General features: G+C 42.4%; 1 protein-coding gene and 1 pseudogene across 15 annotated transcripts in view; both read left to right on the top strand.

Annotated features, from left to right (window-relative positions):
* Nucleotides 1-26106, top strand: part of tenm3 (teneurin transmembrane protein 3) — an 861875-nt gene that overhangs the window by 505793 nt on the left and 329976 nt on the right. For all 15 annotated transcript variants that reach the window (XM_062995505.1, XM_062995517.1, XM_062995516.1 and 12 more), the window contains one exon: nt 19918-20253. In XM_062995505.1, the coding sequence (XP_062851575.1) occupies nt 20019-20253 (235 nt within the window). In that variant the 5' untranslated portion in view covers nt 19918-20018. The remainder of the gene's footprint in view (nt 1-19917; nt 20254-26106) is intronic.
* LOC134315500 (U6 spliceosomal RNA) lies at nt 18337-18426 on the top strand (annotated as a pseudogene).

Raw genomic sequence — 26106 nt, 5'->3', positions numbered from 1 at the left:
AAAATGAGCTGAGAGAGAGAGACAGAGAGAGAACGGCTTTGGTACATAAATTATTACATAAATAACATCAGCGGTACACGTGTACATCTGTACAGAGGAAACAACCTACACTGAAGCTTAATGCATCATAATGGAATAAAATCTAAAAAATAATAAAGATTTATTTTGTGTAGGAAATGATTGCATTCGTTTATAATATCGACCATTTTCTGTGTAAATAATTACAGCGGTACCTTAAAATACGTTGAATTTCAAGGTATTTTTCCCCATAAGGATGTTTGGGAACCTGTTAATGCGTCCATGGTCCCGTGGAGCTGCAGATATTTTAGTCTCATGTAAAATAATGAGGTTGTTTTTAACACTTAAACACTGAAAATAACACAAATATAATATAAACACACTGAAATACAATTACTAACAGTTACACATCAATAAAAATACAATAAAAGCTGCACTTTAGTTTTACTTCTTTATTGTTTCCTGACGCTTCTTAATGGTGGAGATGCTTGATGTTGGAATAACGTATTCTGTTCAGCACCAGCGCATTCACACGAGAAGTGACAAAACCGTTTTTGCGCCGCTGTGCCGTTATTTCCTATGAAATGTGACGGCGGTGCACAAAACTCAGCGTGACTTATTGTAGTAAAACAGCGAGTGAGGAATGTGATGAGTGGAGGAACTTATGAGCAGTAATAATGAAGAGAAGTTTAGTGCTCCTGTCTCCTTCTTTTACTACATTAAACCACGTTAAGCTTTATTTTGAACCAGAAGCGTTTTAGACTCTGGGAGAAGCTGATTCTGATTCTCACCATTTCTCAGAAGCTGGAGCTGTAACACAAGTTTAAAAGTGAAACAGGGAGGAGAATCCAGATAAACACAGATACATGTGGAGCTGTAACCCTGGATGTGACGCTTATTCCGCACTGATGCAGATTCAGGTGAATATACAGTGTATCACAAAAGTGAGTACACCCCTCACATTTCTGCAGATATTTAAGTATATCTTTTCATGGGACAACACTGACAAAATGACACTTTGACACAATGAAAAGTAGTCTGTGTGCAGCTTATATAACAGTGTAAATTTACTCTTCCCTCAAAATAACTCAATATACAGCCATTAATGTCTAAACCACCGGCAACAAAAGTGAGTACACCCCTAAGAGACTACACCCCTAAATGTCCAAATTGAGCACTGCTTGTCATTTTCCCTCCAAAATGTCATGTGATTTGTTAGTGTTACTAGGTCTCAGGTGTGCATAGGGAGCAGGTGTGTAGTACAGCTCTCACACTCTCTCATACTGGTCACTGAAAGTTCCAACATGGCACCTCATGGCAAAGAACTCTCTGAGGATCTTAAAAGACGAATTGTTGCGCTACATGAAGATGGCCAAGGCTACAAGAAGATTGCCAACACCCTGAAACTGAGCTGCAGCACAGTGGCCAAGATTATCCAGCGTTTTAAAAGAGCAGGGTCCACTCAGAACAGACCTCGCGTTGGTCGTCCAAAGAAGCTGAGTGCACGTGCTCAGCGTCACATCCAACTGCTGTCTTTGAAAGATAGGTGCAGGAGTGCTGTCAGCATTGCTGCAGAGATTGAAAAGGTGGGGGGTCAGCCTGTCAGTGCTCAGACCATACGCCGCACACTACATCAAATTGGTCTGCATGGCTGTCACCCCAGAAGGAAGCCTCTTCTGAAGTCTCTACACAAGAAAGCCTGCAAACAGTTTGCTGAAGACATGTCAACAAAGGACATGGATTACTGGAACCATGTCCTATGGTCTGATGAGACCAAGATTAATTTGTTTGGTTCAGATGGTCTCAAGCATGTGTGGCGGCAATCAGGTGAGGAGTACAAAGATAAGTGCGTCATGCCTACAGTCAAGCATGGTGGTGGGAATGCCATGGTCTGGGGCTGCATGAGTGCAGCAGGTGTTGGGGAGTTACATTTCATTGAGGGACACATGAACTCCAATATGTACTGTGAAATACTGAAGCAGAGCATGATCCCCTCCCTCCGGAAACTGGGTCGCAGGGCAGTGTTCCAGCATGATAATGACCCCAAACACACCTCTAAGACGACCACTGCTTTACTGAAGAGGCTGAGGGTAAAGGTGATGGACTGGCCAAGCATGTCTCCAGACCTAAACCCAATAGAACATCTTTGGGGCATCCTCAAGCGGAAGGTGGAGGAGCGCAAAGTCTCGAATATCCGCCAGCTCCGTGATGTCGTCATGGAGGAGTGGAAAAGCATTCCAGTGGCAACCTGTGAAGCTCTGGTAAACTCCATGCCCAGGAGAGTTAAGGCAGTTCTGGGAAATAAAGGTGGCCACACAAAATATTGACACTTCAGGAACTTTCACTAAGGGGTGTACTCACTTTTGTTGCCGGTGGTTTAGACATTAATGGCTGTATATTGAGTTATTTTGAGGGAAGAATAAATTTACACTGTTATATAAGCTGCACACAGACTACTTTTCATTGTGTCAAAGTGTCATTTTGTCAGTGTTGTCCCATGAAAAGATATACTTAAATATCTGCAGAAATGTGAGGGGTGTACTCACTTTTGTGATACACTGTAGGTGAATGGGTGTGTGTATGTGTATCTGCCCTGCGATAGACTGGCACGCCGTCCAGGGTGTTACTGTGTGCCTTGCGCCCATTGAAAAGCTGGGATAGGCTCCAGCACCCCCCGCGACCCTGATTTAAAAAGCGGTTAAGAAAGTGAGTGAGTTTTTTGGGGGAACGGGGTATATTTAAATTTTAAGCATATCTTAATACTGTGTGTGTGTGTGTGTCCCTCCAGAATTTATATTATAATTACAGCCTTGCTTTTAAATCTGATGCTTCTCAGTTCTTTTGTTCTTATAAAATTTAATAATAATGTGTTTTCTCGGCTCTTTCACTTGTGGTTTGATCATTAAACGGATTTCGGACCCGGAGTTGCTCCGAGACGACGAGCACTGGGGTGAAAAATACATTTAAATTTAAACTTTTTATTATTCAAAGTGTAAATTTGCCACTGACCTGCACCACAGGGGTCAGCTGGGTTCTTCTTTATGCTCTAATACGCTACACACTGCTTCTAAAAAACAAACCACGGTTAAAGCTCAGGCTGGTTAGAAGATGGAAATAAGAGCTTCTTATGCTGAAGTTTGCACGCCTCTGGTTTCTGGTTTTGTGGTTCCTAACTTTTTCTTTAAATGGGTCTCGAAAGGCCACATTTTTATTCAGGCTGCTTCGGTTTGCATACCAGACAGGCGCAGTTTTTAAACCTAATGCCCTTTCGACCCAAAGCTCTTTATTGTATCTGTGCATGTGACCGGCACCAAGAGCGCACTGACAAGCGCACCTCCTAATGCCTGCAGATTTATTTATCTACTAAACTTATCATATTTGTAAGAAGATAAATATATACATTGATCAGGCATAACATTGTGGTGGTGTGTTAGTGTGTGTTGTGCTGGTATGAGTGGATCAGACACAGCAGCGCTGCTGTAGTTTTTTAACACCTTACTGTCACTGCTGGACTGAGAATAGTCCACCAACCAAATATATCCAGCCAACAGCGCCCCGTGGGCAGCGTCCTGTGACCACTGATGAAGGTCTAGAAGATGAGCAACTCAAACAGCAGCAATAGATGAGCGATCGTCTCTGACTTTACATCTACAAGGTGGACCGACTAGGTAGGAGTGTCTAATAGAGTGGACAGTGAGTGGACACAGTGTTTAAAAACTCAACCAGGACAACACACACTAACACACCACCACCATGTCAGTGTCACTGCAGTGCTGAGAATGATCCACCACCCAAATAATACCTGCTCTGTGGGGGTCCTGACCATTGAAGAACAGCATGAAAGGGGGCTAACAAAGCATGCAGAGAAACAGATGGACTACAGTCAGTAATTGTAGAACTACAAAGTGCTTCTATATGGTAAGTGGAGCTGAAAGTTGGTGTAGGGTCAACACTTCGCTCCGAACGGATACTCATCAAACCCTTTAGTGAGACCTGAAGGCTTGGAGGGGTCATCCTGAAAGAGACCACTCATATCAGGATAGAGATGTTCCATCATGTTGTTCAGGTGTTAGTGACTTCAGCTGGCGCCCGTATGGCACATACAGTGGAAACGCGAGCTCTGCATCTGACGAGTGCCCGGGGGTACGAGCGAAACTGGCATTAGCGTCCATCAGAAAAGTGGCGTTTCTATACAGCCTGATAAATGAACGTGATGGATGAAGCTGAACGTTCCAGAGAAGGTTCGTGTTTCACGCTCGGATTGGCAGCACAGAGAACGTAGCAGGAGTTTAAAAAGGAGGCGATAATTGTCTGTGGCAGCCAGGAGCATGGAGATGGTGGGTGGCATATGCAGCTGGTCTAGCAGGTCCCTGGTATCTCTCCAGGTTCTCGTGTTTCTCCAGTTGGATGTCACCAGCGCTTGGAACCGCCACGTTTGTCACCAGTGTTGCATTCTGGATCTAATCTGGTATCTCCATGTCTGGCTGGTTTGTCAAGCCTTGGCATGGCTGGAAGTTTGTTATACCGCTACCCACAGTGGGTTCTCCTGGTTGGATCTGGGTAACGTTTGGACGACTGGTAGTTCTTGGAGACGTTCCAGTGTACAACCGCGCCAGTGTTGGTGCCCTAAACCACTCTGAAATCTTTCCAAAATGCCAAATCATGACATATCTGGTTTCAGGGCCATGGAGGCTCTCGGTGAAGCTCAGGGCTGTTTATTAGGAAAGCTGAGGGTTCGAATTCTGGCTGTGTCAAGCCGCCAGCATTGCGCCCTCCTGCTGTCCAACCCAAGCTTCTCTTTACACTAAATGGCCACCAAATGGCCTCCACTCTTCTGGCATGGCTTTCCATGCAAGAAGAACAAGTGTGGAGTGTTTGGAGTGTATCCGTGGTAATGCTGCCTACTGTATTCAGTCCAAAGTGTTGAGGTTGAATCTGAGCTGTGCTACCGACCTGTCCGGCTGTCTAAAAGACCTAAGTGGCTGTGTCTGAGGGAGGATTCCTCTCTCCATAACCAGGTTCCTCACTGCTGCTCAAGCGCGACTTCTACTGGCTGGTCGTGTCACCAAGGAAGGATTCAAGTGAGGTCAAACACTGATGGTAAATGAGGACGCCTGGCTTGCAGTTCATGTTCCAATTCATCCCAGATATGTTTAATAGGGTTGAGGTAAAAGCTCTTAAGATCCTCCACGACAGATCTGGTAAATCATTTCTGTGGACAGACCTCAGCTGTCACCTCAGGTTTGGAACATCATCCCAATGCTTGTAAAATCCAGATATTGTCTGGATCTGTGTGCATCTTCATCCTGTATGTGAAGGACCTGACTTGGACGAATGGTTCCTCCATCGTTCTTCCAGGTCCAGAGGTTCTTCAGAGGCCAAGAATTAGCTGGATCATATGATCAGGCGCTAGTCTGCTACAGGAGAGACGAGAGGTGGTGAATAGGTGGTGGATTCTCAGGACCTGCTTTGCACGGTCTGCACCCTTGACGGTGTTTGATGTGGTACATCCCTAATTTGCTGAGTGCTTTTTTTTCTGAGCCCCTCTGATCAGTGCTGCCCTTTCATCCTGCCCTTCCCTGCCTTTGGGAGGATTTTCTCAGGTCGTGTATAGATCTTTCAGGCGTATCCTGCTCTGGACCCTCCACTGATTTCAGGTCATCTGCGTTCCCATCTAATTAAGGATTCGATCTGTTACAAAAGCTTGTGCTTTATTCTGTAAAAACGAGGTGCTTCCAAGGATCACTCGTGTCAAGGGTTTGAGGAACGCTCCGTTTCATCTTGCATGTCCGTCTGGATGCCGTTCCAGTAGAGGAAACGGTTCCGTTAAAGGCCGTTCCTACCTTAGCTGAATCGACTTCGCTTGGTCTGCACTGTGGGTCTCCCAAGCGCCTGAACACCACCAGGCTCAGCAGACACCATGGGCCGAGTTAGAACATCAAGAGATCTTGAAGAAACCTTGTTGCTCAGATCTGAGAGGAGAAATCCTGCAAAACCGTGAGCATGAGACAGTCAGAGTAAACGTCCAGTTTATTATATGAAGGTGAGATGGTCTGTACATGAGAATGTGAGCCTAGGTCCAAGCTTAGTTGACGAGCATGGTCCAGAGCCAAGTTCATGCTTAGGGGTGTTGGGGTTGTTAATATTCGGAGGGGACATAAAGTTGTGGTAAACTATTGCTGAACAGAGGCCAGAGGACAAGGACACGTGATCAAAAGTTTATGGACACCTTGCTATTTTACCTAAAAGGCCGTGTCTGAAGGAGGGAAGAGCCACGGCACCTCCTACTGTCTGGCTGAGACGCTGGCACGAGCGGCGGAGGAATACGGAGAGAGTAGCGTGGTTCTCTGTACGTGCTGAGGCTCTCTTGTTGGAGAAGGTCAGAATGCACAAGGGAATCAAGTATATCCAAACCTCTTTAGAAGATTTATTAATCACTAGAATGCCAAGGTCTAGAGCCAAGAGCCACTGATGGAACAATGGTGTGAATGAATGCGTGACTGTTACGTTTTCTGCTGAACTGGCCACCCTGTCTTACCCGACACGGGCTCCAGATACCCCGGGACTTTGACCAGGCTAATGTTGCTAACAGGTAATTGATGTCTGAAGCCTCCTGTTTAGTACCGCCCCTCTCCGGGATATGATGTATCCACTGTCACCTAAATGCCAGTGTGTGTGTGTGTGTGTGTGTGTGTGTGTGTGTGTAAGAACACTGTGCGTAGACTTGCAGTAAATAGAAGAAAAATGAGCAGATTTTGGCGAACGCAGCCTTGGGTTACGTGTGTGTGTGTGTGTGTGTGTGTGTGTGTGTGTGGGTGTACGTCTGAATAGATGTATGAGCGGATTTGCAAGGGTCACACACACCCTTTCAATCTCAGTGTCAGCTTGACCTCCTAGCTGTGTCCCATCTTCCTGGTACTGTGTGTGTGTGTGTGTGTGTGTGTGTGTGTGTGTGTGTTTAAAAGTATGTTACTGGAATACTGGATAATTCTATTATCCTGCAGTAATCCCACTGTTCAGTTTATAGTGTTTACAGAACAAGGGAGAGGGAGTGTGTGTGTGTGTGTGTGTGTCTCTGTGTGTGTGTGTGTGTGTGTGTGTGTGTGTGTGTGAGAGAGAGAGAGAGAGAGAGAGAGCGATAAAGTGATTGGGTGAATGTAATAGTAGTAGTAGTAATAGTAGTGTGTGTGTGTGTGTGTGTGTGATATTCCATGATGACCTGCTGACTTACCCAGGTGGTGCTGCGCCCACCGTGACCCTGACCAGGATGAAGCACAGAAGTGTGTGTGTCTCTCTGTGTGTGTTTGTGTGTGTGTGTGTGTGTGTGTGTGTGAGAGAGAGAGAGAGAGAGAGAGAGCGATAAAGTGATTGGGTGAATGTAATAGAAGTAGTAGTAATAGTAGTAGTAGTAATAGTAGTGTGTGTGTGTGTGTGTGTGTGTGTGTGTGTGTGTGTGTGAGAGAGAGAGAGAGAGAGAGAGAGAGAGAAAGTGTGTGTGTGAGAGAGAGAGCGATAAAGTGATTGGGTGAATGTAATAGTAGTATGTGTGTGTGTGTGATATTCCATGATGACCTGCTGACTTACCCAGGTGGTGCTACACCCACCGTGACCCTGACCAGAATGAAGCACATAATGTATTAAGTCGGGGAGTAAATGAGTGAAGGGGGACGGTGTGTGTGTGTGTGTGTAGCGAGCAATGAGTTGTGTAAGTAGTTGAAAGTGTGTGTGTGTGTGTGTGTGTGTGTGTGTGTGTGACGGTCGTACACGTGTTACTGATTGAAGGAAAATACGGTGTCACGGCAGTTAGACAAAATAAAGCAGACGTACTGTGAACAGGTTATTTAATACACTGTGTGTGTGTGTGTGTGTGTGTGTGTGTGTGTGTGTGTATGTGTGTGTGTGTGTTATTCTGGCCCACCCCGGAGTAAAGACCCCGCTCACACACTTTGACCTCACTTGTCCATCATAGGTAATATCACACCAACCCTAAAGTACACTGATTAGTCCTTACACACACACACACACACACACACACACACACACACACACACACACATGTAGGCAGTACTGAGATCCTAATCAGTTTCCTGTGCCTGCAGTAACTGTATATTTTTCCTGGTGATCGGTGAAACAGAAACTCGGGGTGTGTGTGTGTGTGTGTGTGTGTGTGTGTATGATACTGTTTATATTTAATCATGATAACAGCATCACTATACATTCAGCACACATTTCTCTCCATACAGAACTTTTCACCCTTGTCTTAGTCTCACAGGTCCAGACTCGGGCTGCGTTCCAAATAACCAAGTATACAGTAATAAATAAATAAATAAATAAATACAATAATAATAATAATAATAATGATCACAGTAAGAAACTAAATAAATACAAAATAATAATAATAATAATAATGATAAAATAATAATGACAATAATAATAATAATAATAATTAATAATTACAGTAAAAAACTAAATAAATACAAAATAATAACAATAATAATAATAATAATAAAATAATAATGACAACAATAATAATAATAATAATAATAATAAAATTATGATAATAATAATAATTACAGTACAAAATACAATAAAATAACAATAATAATAATAAAATAATAATAATTACAGTAAAAAGTACAATAAAATAACAATAATAATAATAATAATAATAATTACAATAATGAAAATAATAATAATAATTACAGTAAAAAAACTAAATAAATACAAAATAATAATAATAAAATAATAATGATAATAATAATAATATTAATAATAATAATTACAGTAAAAAAACTAAATAAATGCAAAATAATAATAACAATAATAATAATAATAATAAAAGATTGAATATACTATTAGATAATAATTACATTTATAATAGTTAGATTATTATTATTATTATTATTATTAACATTATTATTATTTTGTTTTAAGTGTTGTTTTTGGTACCTGTTACAATTATTGGCACCCATACAGTATTCTGATCATTAGAATGAAACTGAAGCACGTCTAGCACTAACTACACTAACGTACGATCTAATAAATATTAGCAAACGCTGCAGAAACCGGAGCTGAAAACGATTCCTGCAGGAACAGAAGTAAATATTTACCCAAGCTGTTTACCAGTATGATTACACTGATGAAGTCGTTTACAGTAATGGACTTCAAACTAGCCTCTGGGTTCGGGAAACTCACAAAGACATTAGCGCCGGCGCCCGTGTCCGCGCTGAGAGAGACGCTGTAATGCTAACTTTGTAAAAATGAACATCTGATGATGATATTTTCATTTGTTTGGCCTGCAGCAGGTATCTGAGTGTATACAGCGAAATGTCTTACGTTATTATTCCTGCATTAGCATAACGTTCCGGTCTGCTCATCCAATAAAGAGCGGCATTAAAACCCAGCCGGTACGTAAAGTCAAGTCCCGCGCGTCAGTAATTAAACAAAAAAACAAAAACGTCTAGATATTAAATAAACAAGCGCGCGTGAGGATGGTGGGAAATTTCCCGTCTCGGGCCGTCGGGCAGGAAGACGACGGCAGCGTGACTCGGTGCTGACTGTGTGGAACTCTTGCGTTTAGCAGAGACAGAGTTTCATCATGTGTTACGAGCTTCATTAATCTCCTAAAAATGAGTTTTTATCTCCACATTAGCAGCCGCGTCAGGAGCAGACGGCACCACCTTCAAATAATAAAAAACATAGATGTGTGTTAATTACCTGAGATCAGCGTCTCTATAAATCTGACCCGGATTCACCGCTGTTGTCTTTACTTGCTGTGATTGGTCGACCTGTATTTTAAATCGATGCATCGTTTTTAAAACTATGTTTATAAATGACCATTATTAATTTCTACGACGTCTCCATTCATATAAGCGTTCATATGATTCCCTCAGCACTACTTGCTGTGTGCAGGACCTCAGACATATTTGCTCCAGTCACTGGTTGGCGGTGTTAAGCGCAGTCTTAAAAAACACCGTCTGCAGAAGTCAGAGGACGATCGTAGAGCTTTCAAACAAAAGCTCAAAGTTTTCCAACCAAATCATCCAAAGTTTGGTGATACTTAAAACTGGCACAAAACTAAAAGCTGGTTTGTTCACTGTGCAAAGCTTTGATGGTACCACAGCAGCACCAGCACCATGCTGCACGTCTATATTGTTTCATTATGTTGTTTTCTTAATCGTGGAAATCTTGGAATACCGTATTTCTTATCTTCTCATGTGATTGCACTGTAACACTCACCACTTTGTTTACATGGTTTAGAATGTGAAGTAAGTGTTGAGTGAATGTGGAGGTTAGAATCTGGGCTCATTCTGTCCATACCGCTGGACTTAATGAGACATGGCTACATCTAACTATTTTATTTCTGCTAGTTGAAGCACTTTGCTTTGTGTACTGAACACCATAAACACGTTAGCACTTGAGGAATGTGATAATATGGACATAAACTCTGTTTACATTTAGTTCTGTGTTATATTATTATGCCATACAGTTTAATGTTAAAATAATAATAATAATAATAATAATTACAGTAAAAAAATAATAATTGTAAACAAATAATAATTACAGTAAAAAAAAAATAATTACAGTAAAATATCAGTAAAAAAATAATAATGATAATAATAATAATAATAGCAGTAATAAACAAATAAAAATAATAATAATAATTACATTAAAAAATAATAATATAATAATAGATTAAATAAACTATTAGATAATAATGAAATATACAATAATTACGAAACATTTAGTTTTGTGTTATATTATTATGCCGTACAGTTTGTAAAAATAAAAAATAAAAAATAAAAGAAGTAAATTTTTGAAGGAAAATTAATCGTTTAGATTAATCGACTAATCGATAAAATAGTCTATAGATTAATCGATAGAAAAATAGTTGTTAGTGGCAGCCCTAAATTTTTTTTGTCAAATTAAATTACACTCATAAAATAAACAATAGAATAAATAGAAGCTAAAATAAACAGCCCAGCTCCCTTAATAGTTGAATGTAAACCTAGAACATCCAGCGACGGTCTCAAAGACGAAAATACCCCCCTGTCCCAGCCACAGAATCGGTTGTTAGTTTCCAAACTCAGTTACCCGAGTAACTCCTTTAGCTCCTTTACACTTTAACATCTTGGACGTTTTGACTGAGCGATTGCTAACTGAATTGCCGTAGGATTGCTTGGATAAACCAGTAAATGTGAGGCACTTGAACGCTGCACGAATGGAAAACTTTAAATCGCTAAACCTTGAATTTGACAGTAAATTGCGCATCGCACAGGAAGCATCTCGTTCTTTAAATGTTGTGGTGTGTGTGTGTGGGAATTTGTGCCTGTTTACATTTATATTTTCAGCATTTAGCAGACGCCTTTATCCAAACAGACTTACAAGTGACACAGTACACATTCAAGCCATCGACGGTTGCTTTATAGCTTTCGGTAATTCGATAAATGAATATTAGATCGTGAGCCAGATCCTCTCTTGTTTTCCAGCATCACTGATTTAATTCACTCTGTTGGCTGAGTGGGCACAAATTCCCACACATACAAACCCCAAAATATCGTATTAAGGCTCCCTAGAAGAGTGGATGATATTAAAGCTTCAGTATTAAAGGTACAGAACTAGTAATCGGAAGGTCATTGATGTCACCGTTGGGCCCTTGAGTAAGGCCCTTAAACCTCAGTTGCTTGCACTGTATACAGTCTCACTTGTAAGTCTCTTTGGATAAAGGCGGCCGCTAAATGCTTAAAATGTAAACGTAAATACAAGCGTGTGGTTTCGGAACGGGGCGTCAAACGAGCTCGTGCTCAGGCGTCCAGATACTTTTGACCGCGTCTCTTCCAGTCATTCAGTCGCGGAAAGCGAAGAGTTGCAGAAATGCCTGGAATCCCAGAAGCTGTGTGAATCAGACGTACGGTACGCCTCCGCCGGGCGCACGTGAGGTCTGACTTTACCTGAAGTCAAGTTATCCAGTCTGGTCTCGCCGAGCCGTACCGGCCGCACCGGCCGTACTGGCGACTGACCGGTCCGGAGACGCACCGGCGTTAGCGCCCCCGAATTGAATACGCGGCGTCGCGGCTGCGAGGGAAACCGGTGCGAGCGGCGTGTGAACGGGATATTGATATCACCGATAGTATGGATCAGTGGGGCCAAATCACGTTAGGGTTTGATCAGTGATGGAATAAAACCAGTTCCTGGTAGTGGACTCAGACTTTTGGACCCCGCTGTAGTTACAGTAATGTTGTTGTATCAATCAGAGACGCTGCCAGACTTTCTGCCTCCGTTCATTCCAGTACAGAGGCGCACACACACACACACGCACACACACACACACACACACACACACACACACTGCTGAGCTTTCAACATTAGTAATGGGAAATAAAAAGTGCGCAACGAAATATTTCAACAGTTTAAAATAAAAAAACAGAAATAATTAATTGTGCGCCGAGACCGGAATTATTTCGCCTCCGTCCAGCTTCATTAAAACCTTCATTTCTGATAAAATCGCCGCCCGACTTCGACAACTGATGGGAACCGAAGCGTTCCTGGTAGTGCACTCAGACTTCCGGACCCCGCCGTGGTTTGGCGGTCACGTTGACCCGGACGCCCACGTGTGCGCTCGCTCATACAGCGCACACGGAGCGCACACGAGGCGTCCAAACTTTTTAAGACTTCCTGGACGTTCCGCGAGTACGCCGGGCCCCGTCTGGTCAACTTCTAGGTTCTCCAGTCTGGTTTCTGCCCGATCCTGGGGGATTATGAGTCAGGGAAGCCTGACGTTCACGTCTGGGCACCGGGGGGGGGGTGGCGCCAACTAATGCTATAACGAGACCCCTAGAGGTGGCGCGGGGTTTTTCGGATTCCTGACGTCATTTACCAACCTGAAATGCCTTTTTTTTTATGACGAGGTCGAACCTGCGCGGTGTTGTCTGAGCTCAGTCTGGAGCGTGGTGTTTTTCTGAGGGGTGTGTAGACGGTGTCCTTAGATCGCTGACTGCGCTGAGCGGGTTCTAACGCGGAGCCAACGCTGGAGCTTCGGTTTGGTGCTCAGCCTCGCGAAGGGTGTTCACCTGGGCTGCCAGATTGGTGGGATTTAAGCAGCAGGTTGCTTCAGGTGAGTCCTGTTTTATTACTGATGCGCATGTGAGGAAAGTGAGACAGGTTTGTTGTACCACGTAGCTCAGAAGCAGGTCGAAACTCCTTAGGGAGCTTGTGTGGCTCGACCGCCGAGCTGTTGTTGCTCCTAAAGGCTTTCACAGGTGTAGGAACTTCTTCTGGGCTGCCAGATTGATGGAATTTAAGCATGTTGCTTCAGGTGAGTCCTGACTTGAGGTCTCACACTGTTTTATTACTAATGCGCATGTGTACCAGGTAGCTCAGCAGCAGGTCGAAACTCGTTAGGGAGCTTGTGTGGCTCGACTGCCGAGCTGTTGTTGCTCCTAAATGTTTTCACAGGTGTAGGAATGCCTTCTGGGCTGCCAGATTGATGGAATTTAAGCACCATGTTGCTTCAGGTGAGTCCTGACCTGAAGTCTCACGTTGTTTTATTACTAATGCGCATGTGTACCAGGTAGCTCAGCAGCAGGTTGTGTGGCTCGACCGCCGAGCTGTTGTTGCTCCTAAATGCTTTCACAGGTTCTTCTCAACTTGCTGGATGACTGAACTAGGGCCGCACGGTCTGCAGGGTGCCACGGGGTACGTCTGTAAAATAAGAATCAGACGAAACCCAGTTAAATGAGCCTGGCGCGGGGCGGGCGACGGGCCCCGTGGGTAGCCGGCTCCCGGGCGGATCTCGCGTCGCTCCAGATCATTAACGCGGCGCTTTTCGGCGTAAGGCGGCGCCGGGCGAGGTCGTGCCCTCACGCACACCGTACGCCCGGCTTTGAAAAACTACAGGGAGCAGAAAAGCATTTTTCTGACGGTGACTTACACTCTCCGTGACCCTGTGCCCTGTGGTGCCAACAAATGCTTCCTCACACACACACACACTCACACACACACACACACACACACACACACACACACACACACACACACACACACACACTGAGCAGGGATTGATTGGCACCCTGTGAGACACATTACTCTTTCACAGCCTGATGGGAACCAGAGCGCTCCGATTCTTTTTCCTCGGCTTCACGCGGCCTCACAAGATCAGACACGCCCGAATGTCATTATTATTATTATTATTATTATTTATTTATTATTATTTTTAGTATCATTTAGCGCCCGTTTTCTCACATTTCACTGGTTCCCAGCCACCAGCTTGACATCCCAATTCATCCCACTGGGAAAAAGAAACACAAGAGGACTTAAGACTCTCGTTGTTCTGTTCACACTGCAGGGATTAATCAGCTCACAGGCAGAAGGTGCTGGGTTCGAGTCCCGGCTGGGCGGACAGGGTCTTTTTTTCTGTTTGGAGTTTGCATGTTCTCCCCGTGTGGCACACACACACACACACACACACACACTTTTTTCTAGTCGCTTCACTTAACCTGACTGCAAGTCTTACAATACTGGACTAGTAATCAAAAGGTTGCTGGTTCAAACCCCATTACTGCCAGGTTGCCACTGTTGGGCCCTTGAGCAAGGCCCTTAACCCTCAATTGCTTTGATAATATACTGTCACAGTACTGTAAGTCTCTGTAGATGCAAGCGTCTGCTTAATAATGAAAATGTAAATGGTCAGGGCCATGGTGGGTCCAGTTCCACCCCAGTCTTCTCAGACCTAGCCAGTTGTTTCATGTCTGTGTAAATGCCTGGCTGGCCGATAGCACCTCTGAGATTCAAACCCCGATAGGAGTGGTGGTAGACTGTTGCACCATCCATCCATCCACCCATCCATTCATCCATCCACTCATCCATCCATCATCCATCCATCCATCATCCAACCATCCATCATCCATCCATCCATCATCCATCCATCCATCATCCACCATCCACTCATCCATTCATTCATCCATCCACCCATCCACTCATCCATCCATTCATCCATCCATCATCCATCCATCCAATCATTCATCCATCCATCATCCATCCATCCACTCATCCATCCATTCATCCATCCATCATCCATCCAATCATTCATCCATCCAACCATCCATCCATCCACTCATCCATCCACTCATCCATCCATCATCCATCCATCATCCATCCATCCATCATCCAACCATCCACCATCCACTCATCCATCCATTCATCCATCCATCATCCATCCATCCAATCATTCATCCATCCATCATCCATCCATCCACTCATCCATCCATTCATCCATCCATCATCCATCCAATCATTCATCCATATCCATCCAACCATCCATCCATCCACTCATCCATCCACTCATCCATCCATCATCCATCCATCATCCATCCATCCAATCATTCATCCATCCATCATCCATCCAACCATCCATCCATCCATCCATCCATCATCCATCCATCCACTCATCCATCCATTCATCCATCCATCATCCATCCAATCATTCATCCATATCCATCCAACCATCCATCCATCCACTCATCCATCCACTCATCCATCCATCATCCATCCATCATCCATCCATCCAATCATTCATCCATCCATCATCCATCCACTCATCCATCCATCATCCATCCATCATCCATCCATCCAATAATTCATCCATCCATCATCCATCCATCCAACCATCCATCCATCCATCCAATCATTCATCCATCCATCATCCATCCAACCATCCAACCATCCATCCATCCACTCATCCATCCATCATCCATCCATCCACTCATCCATCCATCATCCATCCATCCATCATCCATCATCCAACCATCCACTCATCCATCCATCCAATCATTCATCCATCCTTCATCCATCCAACCATCCATCCATCCAATCATTCATCCATCCATCATCCATCCAACCATCCATCCATCCATCCATCCAATAATTCATCCATCCATCATCCATCCATCCAACCATCCATCCATCCATCCAATCATTCATCCATCCATCATCCATCCAACCATCCAACCATCCATCCATCCACTCATCCATCCATCATCCATCCATCCATCATCCATCATCCAACCATCCACTCATCCATCCATCCAATCATTCATCCATCCACCCATCCATCCATGCACGCACACACACACACACACACACACACACTTACTTTTGATGCACAGACAGGCTGAGTGCAAAAAGTCACCAAAGGCAATGTCTGAGGTCACTCAAAAAGCCCAGATGTACGCACACACACACACACACACACACACACACACACACACACACTCAGATAAACAGACTGCATATTCCACCTTTACCCTGACAAGTCAAGTCAATCTGTCCTGTCAAGTCAAGTGTTACCTTTCCACATGATTTCCCTCCTGACATGTACCGATGTGCATAGTGCTGGAAACACACACACACACACACACACACACACACACACACACACACACACACACACACACACACACACACACACACATGCCACAAGCACTTTATTCAGGGTTAAGTGGACTTCCTTGTTGTGGGAGCAGTGGTGGAGTGGGTAGTAGATGACACACTGTTACCGTGTACAGTGTGTGTGTGTGTGTGTGTGTGTGTTATGAACTCTGCTGAATGTGAATAACACACTCTGCTCAGCACTGTGTGAGTGTAATCTGATCTACACTAGTGCGCTTCCTTCAGGCCACAACCGTCAGTAATCTGCTTTTTATTCTAATAATCATGTGGTTTTATTTTTCTAAAAGTATTAAAGATTCTGTTACCTGATAACGACCAGCCTTACACCCCTAACACAATCCCCCCCCCCCCCCCCACCCACTTAACCAACACGCTCAGAACACGGTACCAGAAGATCCAGAACCTTAAGTTCTTGTGCTGCTGTTCTTGGAGAATAAAGATTTAATCAGTGTATAATTCTGTCTGATCCAGGTGTGTGTGTGTGTGTGTGTGTGTGTGTGTGTGTGATGTATAACTGTAATAAACAGACGCCAGACTAACAATAGAACAGAAATATCACGTCCTATTGTGCTCGCTTTAACACTGTGTGCATATTTTAGTCACTAATTTATTTATACTTGTAGTGAATGCAGCAACTTTTTTAGGTCATCTGGGGTGTTTCATACAGAACAGGAGGGAGGAAGGAAGGAGAGGTTAGGAAATAAGGTGGAAATGAGGAATGGATGGAAGGAAGGAAGAAGTAAAGAAAGGAACAAGGAATTTGGAGGAGGAAGGAATGAAGAAAGAAGGAAGGAAAAGAGGAAGGAAGGAAATAAGGTGGAAATGAGGAATGGATGGAAGGAAGGAAGGAAAAAAGAAAGAAGTAAAGAAGGAAGGAGGGAAGGGAGGAAAACAGGAAGGAAGGAAGTAGTAAAGAAGGAAGGAAGGAAGGAAAGAAAGAAAGAAAGAAAGAAAGAAAGAAAGAAAGAAAGAAAGAAAGAAAGAAAGAAAGAAAGAAAGAAAGAAAGAAAGAAAGAAAGAAAGAAAGAAAGAAAGAATAAATAATAAAGGGCAGGTGAATGTATGGACCAGCAGACAGACCAAAAAAGTGGAAAAGGAAGAGTTAGGAAGGATGGAGGAAGAAAGGTGGGAAAGAAGGAATGAAAAGGAGAAAAGAAAGGAAGGAGAGAGGAATGCTGAAGGGTGAGAGGGAGGAAAGAAAGAGGGAAGAAAAGACGGAGGAGGGAAGGTGGGAAAGAAAGAATGAAAATTGAAGAAAGAAGAGAAGGAGAGAGGAAAAAGAAAGGAAGAAAAAAATTGGGAAGGACAGAGGAAGAAAGATTGGAATGAACAAAGGAAGGAGTGAAAAGAAAGCAAGCAAGGAAAAATTTGGAAGAGGAGGAAGGATAAATAAAAGGCAGATGGACGTATGGACCAGCAGACAGACAGAAGGACGGACAAAAAAAAGCGGAAAAAGGAAGGAAGAGTTAGGAAGGATGGAAGAAGAAAGGAAGGAAGGTAGTTGGGAAGGAGGAATGTAAAGAGGGAAGGAAGACAGGAGGACAGGAGGACTGATAGACACATGGACAAGCAGACAGACAGAGCGAAAGACAGACCAACATGACGGGTTTGTGTCCTGTCCAGGGTTGCAGTGAAAAAAACATGGAAATAAAACTGACAGTGTTCACAGATACAGAAGGTGCATGATGGCATGTGAACCTGGTCATTGAGGGAAACAGCAGTGCACCCTTAGTGCAGGTCCCAGTTCTGGATAAAATTAAGGGGCGGTGGCATCAGGAAGGTCATCCAGTGTGTCGGATCAAATTTTCAGATGTTGATAACTGACAAATTGAAATATCAGTGGTGGAATTAGTTTTTTATTTATTTATTTACTTGCTACAGCAGAACATATACTAAAATTGGAACGATACAGAGAAGATTAGCATAACCTCTGGGCAAAATTGTAAAGCGTTAGCATTTTTTCTTAAATTTCCTTCATGGGTATCAATCAAGAAATAAATTGATCTTATTTATTTATGTATTTATTTATTTACTTATTTATTTATTTTTATTTTTTTATTTATTTATCTTTTTTTATTGAATTATTTATTTATTTATGTATTTATTTATTTTATTTATTTATTAATTTATTAAATTATTTATTTAATTATTTTTGTGTATTTATTTATGTTTTTATGTATGTATATATTTATTTTTACTAAATTGTTGAATTATTTATTTATGTGTTTATGTATTAAAATAATAAATTAATTTAATAATTCATTTAATTATTTTTTAGATTTTGTTATGTATTTATTTATGTTTTTATTTATTTGTTTATTTCTGTATTTAATTTATTTATTTAATTGTATTTATGTGGACACTGAAGCGGATAAAGCGTGTGCGAGTTCCAAAACAAGCTTAGCCAAGAAATTAAATGAAGGTGCCGTTATTATAAGTGTGGAATGAGGTGGGGGGTGTGGAAGTTTTTTGGGGTTAATAAACAGGTGAACACACCCCGGGGCCTCGCACTGGTTTATTTCCCCTCCGTCCCTCATTACCCCGTCTCTCTACCTCTCACTTTTCATTTCCCACGATGCCACATGTACATTTTTATTAATTCTGGCTGGCAGCCTGTAATGGACGGGTGTTGAGTGTTTGTTTATTTGTTTATTTATTTTAATTAATTTATTTTGGAGGGTGATGATACAGAGAGTGTTTTTAATTCATCCCTGATGCAACCGATCAGATCTATCGAGCTCTTTATAAGGAACACCTATCTGGTACCTACATTCATTGATCCTTTTATAAATAAGCTGCACCTACCATACAGATGAACCTTGTGGGTATACAATTACTGACTGTAGCCCATATGTTTTTGTGTACACTTTGTCAACGGGGGGTACCCCGTTTATCCATCAAAAGAAACCCCATCAGGCCTCCAGCTGACCAGACGATGTTTGGATGGTAGCACTGCACTGACACGAACGATTTTTATACCCTGTTTAAACGCCCTGGTCAGCACTAGTTGTGTGGTCATCTCCCTCTAGTCTTGGCTTCATATTTTTTGGTTGGAGCTCCTTTCCCTTCCCAGCACTGACACTGAGGTGTTTAAAAATCCCAACAACACTGCTGCACCTGTCAAAAGTATTTGGACACACGAGCATGAGCTTGTTCTACATCCTATTTCATAAACGGTATTAAAACAGAGCGACCTGTATGTGTTATTTTCAGCTAGAACAACAGCCGCTCCTCTAAAAAGCCTCTAACAAGACTTTGTAGTATGTCTGTTGGAATTTGTGCCATTCAGTCGTATTAAAAAGCATTTCTCTGGCCGGGCTCTGTGCTTTTATTCATGAAGGGCCTTCCCTAAACTGTTTGCTGCAGTTATATGCTGTTGGAAGCACGTGCTTCCCCTTATATAACTGATGTATTAGACCTGACATCCGTCTCTCTCTGTTTCTGTGTGTGCAGGTGAACGTTAGGAGCGGCGGGTGGATCGAGTGAACGAGTGTGTGTGTGAGTGTGTGTGAGAGTGTGTGAGTGTGTGTGTGTGTGAGCGTCATGTGTGCAGGATGGATGTGAAGGAGCGCAGGCCGTACTGCTCGCTGAGGGAAAGCCGGCGAGAGAAAGAGCGACGCTACACGCAGTCGTCGGCCGGAGAGAGCGACGAGTGCCGCGTCCCCACTCAGAAATCCTACAGCTCCAGCGAGACCCTCAAAGCCTTCGAGCACGACTCCCAGCGCCTGCTGTACGGGGGCCGGGTCAAGGAGAGGGAGCACCGGGACCCTGTCGAGTACGCCCGTCCAGGTGTGCACAAACACACACACACACACACTCCAACGTTCACGCATGCCAATATACACACATCCCAGGCTCAGTGATAACACTGGACCCACTGTGACCCTGACCAGAATGAGGCTTGTTTGTTTTTGTTTTATTAATGTTTGAGACGCATGTGGTATGGTGGCACCGCTTGGGTTGGATGGCTCTGGTTATTGATTGTAAGGAGTTCTCATGCATCTCACAACCCGTTTACGTCCAACCCTGAGGTGATCGATGAAATCTCAGTATCTGATTGGCTGACACGTGTTTACCTCATAATGTTTCCTGTCAAGAGCTCAGTGCCGGGATACTTTAGTAATAAATGTTGGGACACGTTCCATCAACGCAGCATTTATTAATAAAATAAAACTTTATAATGAAATGCAGAAAATATCTGTGTAAACACAACATAAATTATTATTATTATTATTATTATTAATTTTGTTATTATTATAATTATTATTATAATAATTATTATTAATTAATTTATTCATTTATTTATTAATTTATTATTTTTATGTTTAATTATTACTAATTTATTTATTTATTAAATAATTAATTTATTTATTTTTTATTTGTAATGTATAGTTATTACTTATGTATTATTATTAGTATTATTATTTCTATTTATTATTATTATTATTATTATTTAGAATTCTATTTATTATTATTATTATTATTATTATTATGTAGAATACTATTTATTATTATTTTTATTATTTAGAATTATATTTATTATTATTATTATTTAGTATTCCATTTATTATTATTTTTAATGTATAATTATTACTAATGTATTATTATTATTATTATTTAAAATTCTATTTGTTATTATTATTGTTGTTGTTGTTGTTTTGTTGTTGTTGTTTTTATTATTAGTAGTAGTAGTAGTATTACTATTATTATTTATTATAATTTAGTATTCCATTTTATTATTATTTTTAATATATAATTATTACAACTTACTTGCTGTTATTATTATTTTTATTACCGTAATTTGTTTTCTTTTAATTCTAGAATAAAGAAAGCAAATAAATACAAAATATAAATAAATAGCTTTAATTATTCCGTGAGCAGTGAGAGCGTGCGGGGGAAATTGATCGCACTAAAAGAAACAGTTTTATTACTTAGTTTTTACAAGATTAAAGCATGAAAAATCCCTAAATAAATTAGAGTACGAGTGCAGCCCATTAACACGGTGTTTATACGTCTACAGCGGTGTGTGTGTGTGTGTGTGTGCGTGTGCGTGTGTGTGTGTGTGTGTGTTGGCTCTGCCATTATTAATCAGAGCAGTTCTAGCTGCTCTCCGTCCGCTGGGTGTGTTTATTTTGTGATGGGGGGGTATGGAGGGGCGTGAGGAATTTGGGAGGGGGATGGGGTCTCGTCCCATGAGAGAAATAGGTGGTAAAAAAGCGAAAACAAAGGATAAAAAAGTCGGAGTGAAGGAAGGAGACGGATGAGGGGAATCCCGGCGTCCGGACTACAGATGCTGCCGGAACTCGCCGTGCATTAATCTCACTTCAGCCTCCGTGTGTGTGTGTGTGTGTGCTGACCACATTAAGAAGCCGAACATGCTGAAGTTCAGGAGTTAATTAGTCAGTAAATAAAAGTGTGTACTCGTGACCCGCTCTCATCAGGGTCGAGCGGTTCGCGGTTCGTGACGGGCGCCTGCGCCCCGGCCGGGAGAAGGTCATCACGGGTTCACGCGCCGCTCTCACAGCCGAATGAACTCTTCATAAATATTTCACCACAAAGAGCGTAATTGCTTAATTATCTTATCATGTACCATTTCATTTGCACTAATTGGCGTTCATTTGGAATTTATATGATTTTAATTGAACTTCTGCGCAGCTCCAATTATTTCTCTGGCTAATGGCCCGTTAACGCGCCGGCTAATAGAACAACGACTTCTTTAACTTTTATAAAACTTTATTTTCCCTTTTTTTTATGGGAAATAATTTACAGAAACGCTCACATTTAATCAGGATCTGTGCAGCGTGAGTGAGAAATGCTTCGTCCTTCTGATGGACAGTTAACGTTTGGACGTCGTGCTTCGTTATGCAGCGTTTGTGTTGTACATCTCTACGTCTGTCAGGGTTCACTGACAGGTTGACAGACGGACCCAGTGATCGATAGATTCGGCTTTAAAATGAAAGAATGGAAGGAAGGAAGGAAGGAAGTATTACTTATTTAGTCATATCTGATTCTCCTTTACTGCTGCAGACCTCCACTCCTGACCGAGGAGAGTCGTGACAAACACACACACCTCCCAAACGTGTGCAGCACCGACCGCTTCTTCTCACCTGCACCAGGCGGGTTCATACGGAGAGCCGTATTGTGCACGGAGAGTCCATGCAGGCACCATTGATCAGCCAGCAGAGGTCACAATTGCATTGTTTTTTTTGGAATCTTATGACCTCTCCTCTTCCGGGCGAGCCAATCATCGTCCGTGAGCTCGAGATGTTTGCTCTGATTATTACGCTATTTAATTTTTGGGCATAACTAACATACAGGGCTGCAGGAGTTCTCCATCGCTTCCAGACTTGGGTGAGTGTCTAGCACCAGGCGGTACCCACGTCGGATCCAGAGGTTCTCAGTTCGAAAGGGTTTGCCGGTTAATTGAAATCTTTGTTAGCTAACATATGCCGTGTAGTTTATATATCAACACACGGAGCCGCCTCAGTTCAGTTAGAGATTTAAGCACATACTGTATATATATTTTAATTAACGTTAATATGTAATTAATATGTTACTCATTACTGCTGCACTAATAAAATACCATTCCTTAGTCTGGTCATTTACATTAAGGGTTTAAATCATCAGCGTCAGCATTAAAGCACCATCAGTGATCCTGTAACGAGCTTTTAATAATGAATGTACACTTAAATAAACAACACCTGCACTAACTCGTATATTAGCACGTATATACGCCTGTACATTCCACATGTACAGCACGTCGTGTGTGTGGGTGTGTCTGCGCGCTTCTCTAACCTCATTTTTTATTTTATATATACTGTATATTTACACTAGATTTTGAAGTGTAACTGCGGGGATTCATCTTTTTTACTCAGCTAAAAGAGAATTACTGAAGCCAGACACTGATGTTTGAACCGACAACCTTCCGATTGATAGCCCAAAGCTACACTCACTAGGCTACGGGTGTTCCACTACATTCTGATTTGTTCACATATACAGATACACACACAGATACACACATACATACACACACAGATACACACATATATATACACACACAGATATACACATACATACACACACAGATACACACATATATACACACACAGATACACACACATACACAAATACACACACACATACACACAGATACACACACACATATACACAAATACACCCACAAATATACACACAGATACATACACATACACACACATATACACACAAATACACACACACATATACACACAGATACACACCCACATATACACACAAATACACCCACACAGATACACACCCACATATACACAAATACACCCACAAATATACACACAGATACATACACACACACATACACACACATATACACACAAATACACACACACATATACACACAGATACACACACACAGATACACACACACAAATACACACACACACACACACACACACGTATAAACATAAACACACACACACACATATACACACAGATACACACACACACACACACACATACACACACACACATGTACACACAGATACACACACATACACACAAATACACACACATATATATACACAAATACACACACACACATACACACAGATACACACACACATATACACAAATACACCCACAAATATACACACAGATACATACACATACACACACATATACACACAAATACACACACACATATGCACACAGATACACACACATATACACACAAATACACACACACATACACACACAGATACACACACACAGATACACACATATATACACACACAGATACACATACACACACATATACACACAAATACACACACACAGATACACGCACACATATACACAAATACACCCACAAATATACACACACACATATACACTCAAATACACACACACACATACACACAGATACACACCCACATATACACAAATACACCCACAAATATACACACAGATACATACACACACACATACACATACACACACATATACACACAAATACACACACACAAATACACACACACACATACACATACACTTACACATATACACACATACATATGCACACAGATACACATACATACACACAGATAAATACCACACACACACACACACACACACACACATGTATAAACATAAACACACACACACACACATATACACACAGATACACACACACACATACACACACACACATGTACACACAGATACACACACATACACACAAATACACACACATATACAGTGTATCACAAAAGTGAGTACACCCCTCACATTTCTGCAAATATTTCATTATATCTTTTCATGGGACAACACTATAGACATGAAACTTGGATATAACTTAGAGTAGTCAGTGTACAGCTTGTATAGCAGTGTAGATTTACTGTCTTCTGAAAATAACTCAACACACAGCCATTAATGTCTAAATGGCTGGCAACATAAGTGAGTACACCCCACAGTGAACATGTCCAAATTGTGCCCAAATGTGTCGTTGTCCCTCCCTGGTGTCATGTGTCAAGGTCCCAGGTGTAAATGGGGAGCAGGGCTGTTAAATTTGGTGTTTTGGGTACAATTCTCTCATGCTGGCCACTGGATATTCAACATGGCACCTCATGGCAAAGAACTCTCTGAGGATGTGAGAAATAGAATTGTTGCTCTCCGCAAAGATGGCCTGGGCTATAAGAAGATTGCTAACACCCTGAAACTGAGCTACAGCATGGTGGCCAAGGTCATACAGCGGTTTTCCAGGACAGGTTCCACTCGGAACAGGCTTCGCCAGGGTCGACCAAAGAAGTCGAGTCCACGTGTTCGGCGTCATATCCAGAGGTTGGCTTTAAAAAATAGACACATGAGTGCTGCCAGCATTGCTGCAGAGGTTGAAGACGTGGGAGGTCAGCCTGTCAGTGCTCAGACCATACGCCGCACACTGCATCAACTCGGTCTGCATGGTCGTCATCCCAGAAGGAAGCTGACGCACAAGAAAGCCCGCAAACAGTTTGCTAAAGACAAGCAGTCCAAGAACATGGATTACTGGAATGCCCTGTGGTCTGACGAGACCAAGATAAACTTGTTTGGCTCAGATGGTGTCCAGCATGTGTGGCGGCGCCCTGGTGAGAAGTACCAAGACAACTGTATCTTGCCTACAGTCAAGCATGGTGGTGGTAGCATCATGGTCTTGGGCTGCATGAGTGTTGCCGGCACTGGGGAGCTGCAGTTCATTGAGGGAAACATGAATTCCAACATGTACTGTGACATTCTGAAACAGAGCATGATCCTCTCCCTTCGAAAACTGGGCCTCATGGCAGTTTTCCAACAGGATAACGACCCCAAACACAACCTCCAAGATGACAACTGCCTTGCTGAGGAAGCTGAAGGTAAAGGTGATGGACTAAACCCAATTGAGCACCTGTGGCGCATCCTCAAGTGGAAGGTGGAGGAGTTCAAGGTGTCTAACATCCACCAGCTCCGTGATGTCATCTTGGAGGAGTGGAAGAGGATTCCAGTAGCAACCTGTGCAGCTCTGGTGAATTCCATGCCCAGGAGGGTTAAGGCAGTGCTGGATAATAATGGTGGTCACACAAAATATTGACACTTTGGGCACAATTTGGACATGTTCACTGTGGGGTGTACTCA

Source organism: Trichomycterus rosablanca, chromosome 5 (assembly GCF_030014385.1).
Source record: "Trichomycterus rosablanca isolate fTriRos1 chromosome 5, fTriRos1.hap1, whole genome shotgun sequence".
Classification (NCBI taxonomy): Eukaryota; Metazoa; Chordata; class Actinopteri; order Siluriformes; family Trichomycteridae; genus Trichomycterus; species Trichomycterus rosablanca.
Note: the sequence above shows the minus strand (reverse complement) of the source record. Positions and strands in the feature narration are given on the sequence as shown.